Source organism: Anas platyrhynchos, chromosome 1, assembly GCF_047663525.1.
Source record: "Anas platyrhynchos isolate ZD024472 breed Pekin duck chromosome 1, IASCAAS_PekinDuck_T2T, whole genome shotgun sequence".
NCBI lineage: Eukaryota > Metazoa > Chordata > Aves > Anseriformes > Anatidae > Anas > Anas platyrhynchos.
Genome location: NC_092587.1, coordinates 47,522,203 through 47,528,613, shown reverse-complemented (window position 1 = coordinate 47,528,613; position 6,411 = coordinate 47,522,203). Strand labels below are relative to the sequence as shown.

The following is a 6,411-nucleotide window of genomic DNA, read 5'->3' as shown; positions in this document are numbered from 1 at the left end:
AGCAGCCCTTGACCAGAGATTTCTGGCAGCGACTCTGCTGGGCTCCTGGAAGCATCAGCAGGGCTGACTGCTCTGCAACTGCAGAACAGAGTCAGATGGTGCCGAACCCGGGAGGTTTCCACTGATGATGGCGTGAAATTCCAACGCCACGGACCAGAGAAGATAAAATTCCCAATTCCACCCCCCCCCCCCCATTCCCCGCGTACTACATTTCCCAGCGGGCCGCGGGGCGGGCGCCGGAAGCGGAGCGGCGCGGGGGGAGGTCCGCAGCCAGTGCGGCGGGCGGGCGGGCGGACGAGGCCGGGGACGGGGGGTACCCTTCGGGGGTCCCGGCCCATAAATTAATAAATAATCAATAAACACCGCCTAGCACCGGTTTCCTGGCTGCAGCCAGCATGGCAGCGCCGCTCAGAGCCTGGTCCCGCGTCCTCCTGAGGCGCTGGGGAGCGCCCTGCCCGCAGGCCCCGCCGCAGGGTGAGTGGGGCCGGGGCTGGGGCCGGGGCTGGGGCCGGGGCTGCCGTGGGGGGGGTTGTGCTGGGGGAGCCCCAGAGCCCCTGCGCTGCGCTGCTTGCGGCAACAGGAACGTGGAAGTGAATTATTGAATCAAGTCCGATACTCTGTTTTCTCCCTTCAGTTATTAAAGGATGTCTTGGCTTGTTTTTTCCATGCCCACACATGACGCTCATCTAACTTATTAATTAGCGTGTAAATAACACTGCTGCAACCGTTAATTACATTATACTTGAAGATTTAAACTTAGTTTTTCAGGCTTACAAACGATGCTGAGAAAAGTCTACGCTAAATCATAACTGTAGGCTGAAACAGCCTTGGTCCCGCAGCATCTCCGCACAGGGCAGGTGTTGCAGCCCCTCGCTATTTTGGTGGGCCTTTGCAGAGTTTATTCCATTTTATCTTTATCAGAGGGCCCAAATGTGGCCATGGTGTTAAGATGTGGTCTAACAAGTGCTGGGTACGGGGAGATAATCACTTCCCTCAGTCCGTTTGCTAGTATAGTCCAGCATGCTACTTTACTACTTGTAATTCTTGTGATTGCTTTCCTTGGAGTAACAGTAGTCTAGGGAAGGGATAAAGTTCTCTAATGTTACAGCAGCCAAGACATAGTAGTTCTTTGTAGCATACATACCAGTTTCTAGCACAGTACAAATTTGTTTTTCCAATGAATGCTGCTATGAATTAAAACAAAAAATCAGATCAGATGATCTTACTTGTAAGCCATATGGTAATGTTTTTCACCCTTTAAATATATAGAGAGTCAGGGTATATAAAGAATATACGCTAACGGTGAAGTCTGTCAGTATTTTCTAAATACTGTGATGTTTCTCAGGAAAACAGTACAATGGAAAAGTAAAAGTAGGACGTGGCTACCTACATACAATGTCTATGATAGCACTAGAAATCATAGTAAAGTGAGCTTCTATTCAGACCGTATTTGGGTTTTATTAATCTAAAAGTGAATATGAATATAATCCCTAACTGACTTAGATTGGAATGAAAATGTAAATCATAGAATCATAGAATATCCTGAGTTGGAAGGGACCCTTAAGGATCATCAAGTCCAACTCTTGACACCGCACAGGTCTACCCAAAAGTTCAGGCCATGTGACTAAGTGCACAGTCCAATCTCTTCTTAAATTCAGAAGATATTCTTATGTTTGGCGTAGCTCTGCTTTTTTTTACATCAGTGTTTGTGACTTTTATTTTTTTGCAGATGGAGCTGTATATCATGCTTGTCGTAAATCCACATACTCAATTCTCCCTGAAGACTACAACTGGTATCTTAATGTGCTTTGATGTGTGAACTTTACATTTGATGCTTATTCCAGGCTACTTACTCTGTCATGACGTCATACAATGCTGGTTTTGGAGACACATATATTATAATTTAAACTAAAATTCTATTTCTTAATGATTGTAAAGTTAATATATGAAGTTTTATTTTAAAAAGCTTTATTATTAAAAAATTAAAATTTTATTTTAAAGATAATATTTCAAAAATAAGCATAATGCAAAATCATGCAGGACTAATTTTAAATTCAAAATGTGTTGATGACCCCAGTACCGCTACAGTATTGTTTGTGGAAAAGCAAAAGCAACTGACAGCAGTGATTTTCACCGATGCTTATTGTTAAGACAAACTCCAGAAACTGCTGGGCTGCTGCATGGGAAACTGGAAAGGGAGGTACGAGTGGAGTAGAAACTGGAAAAGGTGATGCAAACAGTGAGAAATGCAACACGTGCATTTCTTAGGAAGTTCTTAGGAAGCTACTGTGTCATAGAAGTAAGTAGGGAAGGAAGGTGAGAAAAGTCATACTCCCTCAAGGAAGTTCTCACAGAACTTTGTTTATTGTGCTGACCACCCTCTGTTACCAAATATAAAGGTTGAAACCCAAGAACTTTATTTTGTATTCCTTCTTACTGGGTGCCACACTTTTTTATAAAGGTGTGTTGTCCTAGATATTACTGACGTTTGTTATCCCCATCTGTTGTTAGTTTTATACGTAATCATTCAACATCTTAAAGACTTTTTTACAAACCATGTTTCTAGCTATTTGAAGTCCTTCATTTTAGCCCTTTCTTCTTTTCTATCCAAAAGAAAAAAAAAAATACCACCAAGGTAGCTGAAAGAAAAACTCACAGGAAGTTCAGATAAAATATTTGTGACCCCTTTTTAGGTATTATTTTACAGAAGGTTGCTAAATAATTCATGAATTCAGGATGAAATATAGTTTTCTTTGGGAATCGAGTGCTCAGTTGCTTAGCATTTCTGAAACTTGGATATATTTAAGAAGGTAACTTTTTATTTTTATAGCAAAGTGGAACTTGCCTTGACATCAGATTCGAAGACAATTGTCTGCTACCACCCTTCGATTGAGATTCCATATGAGTATACAAAGGTATGTCCAAGTATACACACTTACATTTATTAGTCATGTAAAAGCATGGCAGTTCTGAGTTTTAGGGCATCTTTTTTTTTTTTTTTTTTTTTTTGTAATTTGAAAGACTGAGGTAGTTCTTATGTGATCAGCGTATCTGTGCAGCAAATGAATGATGAATGTAGCTGCTGCTATGAGGAGGGCATTTATTTTTAATTAAATTGAGGGAAAGTTACAGAGTAAGAAATGCTCAGGTATTACAGCATACAGTAACTAACAAAGAATTAAATGAGATACTCACAGTTGAGTGCTACAGAAAAAGCGAGCTCCTAAGAGCATTCTCCACAAAGAGGATGTTTGAAATTCAGACAACGGTTCACACATCCTGCTATGCACAGATGCAGCAGTCTGGGCAAGAGGATATGAAGAAGTGCCTCTGCTGCTGCTATTTTCTACTCAAGCTTTAAATTCCATTCAGCACTGTGGGTTCATAAACTGCACAGAAAAATCTAACTACTGTTGTTTGTTGTTTGTTTTTTTTTTTTTTTTAATCCATCAGTAGTACTGTTGGTGTGTTCTTTACACTGGAGAAAGTGAATGCTTCTTGTGTCGATTTGTGTCGAGCCAGCAGTGTGCTCAGGTGGCCAAGAAGGCCAACGGCATCCTGGCTTGTATCAGAAACACTGTGACCAGCAGGGCTAGGGAGGTGATCGTCCCCCTGTACTCGGCTCTGGTGAGGCCGCACCTCGAGTACTGTGTTCAGTTCTGGGCCCCTCGCTACAAGAAGGACATCGAGGTGCTTGAGCGGGTCCAGAGAAGGGCGACGAAGCTGGTGAGGGGCCTGGAGAGCAAGTCCTATGAGGAGCGGCTGAAGGAGCTGGGCTTGTTCAGCCTAGAGAAAAGGAGGCTCAGGGGTGACCTTATCACTCTGTATAAGTATATTAAAGGAGGCTCTAGCGAGATGGGGGTTGGCCTGTTCTCCCATGTGCCTGGTGACAGGACGAGGGGGAATGGGCTAAAGTTGCGCCAGGGGAGTTTTAGGTTAGATGTTAGGAAGAATTTCTTTACTGAAAGGGTTGTTAGACATTGGAACAGGCTGCCCAGGGAGGTGGTTGAGTCACCATCCCTGGAAGTCTTCAAAAGACGTTTAGATGTAGAACTTAGGGATATGGTTTAGTGGGGACTGTTAGTGTTAGGTCAGAGGTTGGACTCGATGATCTTGAGGTCTCTTCCAACCTAGAGATTCTGTGATTCTGTGATTCTGTGATTTCCAATTCTCATGTGGTAGTAAAATATTGCAAATGGTAGCTGCGTTGCTGAAATAACTCAATGTGAAATTTTTTCCACTGAAAACTTAGTTTAGAACTCTTTGCCTGTAAGTTAGATATTGGTATTTCAAAATTTATCGTTTACATGTCTCTCAGGAGCAAAAGGTTATAAACCAGGGAAAAATATTAGTAGCTGTGCTAGTAGGTAAGTTTTAGGATGGGAACAAATATCTTGGTGTTAGATGATGCACGATTAGGAAGTGACGTTCTTCTCCAAAGTACAACCCATTTAAAGATTATTATTTTTTTTAGCAGTGTGACTAAATGCTGATGATCAGTATGAATAAACTTATAAATAGGAATAATATGAGTACTTCTGTGTCAGTAAATTGATGCTTATGATTCAGCCAGTGAATTGTAAAGATCAGCCATAGTGATGACAGCAGCGCTGATTTTAGGGGCACAGTAATCAGCTCCAGCACCTGGGGTAATGTTTCCAGAGATCTGCCCCATGGTGATGTGGTTTTCACTGGGGGATGGTACTGGTATTGTAAATAGCCTTTACTTTCATCAGAATTCTTATTTTTTCCTTGGTTTCAGCTAGTAAATGGTAATGTTAGTAATGTAGCTTGACTTTTTGTTTTTCATCAAAGAGGAGAAAAAGGAAATATATGCACTACTGTTTTTATAGCCCATACCACGGCCAGATCCAGTGAACCATAAAGAAGAAACCCTTGATCAAGTTTTGAAATCCAGATTGAATGAAAATGAACTAAAGAATGATAGAGGTCCTACAATTGAAGAGCTCAGCAAAATGTTTTACACAACAAAACATCGGTGGTATCCTGTAGGACAGTAAGTAATTTTTTTTCTTTTCAGTGTTTTTTCCTTTTTGGAGGTAAAGGGAAACACGGGAATAATTTATGACCAAATTCAACCTAGGATATGTCTTGTGAGATGGGATACTGTTAGCGCATGGGCTACTGCATACCACTTGAAATGCAATGTTGTGTAAATTGAAGCCTGTGGTTTTTTTATTTATTTTTATTTTTTAACTCTGCCCCTTTGATACCCTTTGTGATTTTGGAAAAATATCATGGAGTAGAAAATTTTCATACTACCTATTCAGCTACGGGTCCACGTTATTTGTTAAAGTTGCATAAGTGAAGTTACACCTAATACAGCTTGAAAATGTGATCCTCAGACTTGAGAACAGTGATTTTTCATTTGAAATGAGGAAAGGTGTGCCTTGGTGTACCCTGCATTCAGAAAGCTACTAGGAGAGGTACAAGCATTCCCAACTGAGCTTAGAGAGACTATGTACGCTCAGACACCCCACTAGAAACAAACAGCATTTTAGTTTGTGTAACTCCTTTCCAGTCTGTGTTACTACACTTAATCATAACTGCTAATTTTATAGTCTTGAAGATCTGATACAGAGAGAATGGGAGATTTTATTTTATTTTTTTTCTGGTCCCCAGCACACTTTTTAAGTTACTGTGTTTTGGGAACAGGTGAAAGAGATGAAATGGTAGAACTTCCTATGGCTAAAGGGTAGCTGTCACTTAATGAGCATCAAACTGTATCTTCCTTGTTTTAGGGTGGGTAATTAAGAATGTAGGAATCTAATTATTTTTGTTGCAAGTGTGTGTGTGTGTGTATATATATATATATATATATATATTATTGCAGAATATTACACTATTTCAAGTACAGTCTGCTATAACTCCTGTACCCCTGATTGTTCTGTAGCAATCATTTTAGCCAGAGGAAACCCTGACTATATAATAAAATTAACTTTGCATAAAGGATTAAGAATAAACAGCAGCCTTAGTACCTATTCAGCTGTAGAACTGATTGGATTATTGCGTGCTTGTAGCAGATGTAGCAATAGAAATGAGTAGTGTTATGTAACTTCATGAACAACAGAGATGACATCTAATGAATTGTTGTGGATTGTGCTTGTGTATCTTGTGTTTTGCTTACTTGTGTAACCTCCAGACTACTTGCTGGGCAGAATACTGTCAGGAAAATCAAAGACTTCCCAAAGCGTGCATTCACTGCAGCCTCTCTTTCTTCTAGGTATCATAGAAGACGGAAGAATCCTAATCCTCCTAAAGATAGATAATTAAGATCACTTCTTGTTCAGCAGCAATTTGCAATTAATCTTTACTGGAAATAAAAATTACAGAAAGTGAGATGTTTGTCATTTCTACATGAATGTTTTAAATAAACCATGTTTAACTGAA

At 40.5% G+C, this 6,411-nt stretch overlaps 1 protein-coding gene across 1 annotated transcript; it reads left to right on the top strand.

Annotated features, from left to right (window-relative positions):
- The first annotated feature begins 252 nt into the window (after positions 1-252).
- MRPL42 (mitochondrial ribosomal protein L42) lies at positions 253-6,411 on the top strand. The gene is made up of 5 exons (XM_027451967.3): positions 253-474; positions 1,730-1,793; positions 2,831-2,915; positions 4,854-5,017; positions 6,245-6,411. The coding sequence occupies exons 1-5, from the start codon at positions 396-398 to the stop codon at positions 6,288-6,290; spliced, it is 438 nt and encodes a 145-aa protein (XP_027307768.2). The 5' UTR covers positions 253-395; the 3' UTR covers positions 6,291-6,411.

What these genes read in the sequence shown, in the direction of transcription:
- MRPL42 (XM_027451967.3), top strand. Translation starts at nt 396, where the DNA reads ATGGCAGCGCCGCTCAGAGCCTGGTCCCGCGTCCTCCTGAGGCGCTGG. An exon ending in CTCCCTGAAGACTACAACTG is followed by an intron (nt 1,794 to 2,830) that starts GTATCTTAATGT and finishes TTATTTTTATAG; the next exon opens with CAAAGTGGAACTTGCCTTGA. An exon ending in TTCCATATGAGTATACAAAG is followed by an intron (nt 2,916 to 4,853) that starts GTATGTCCAAGT and finishes CTGTTTTTATAG; the next exon opens with CCCATACCACGGCCAGATCC.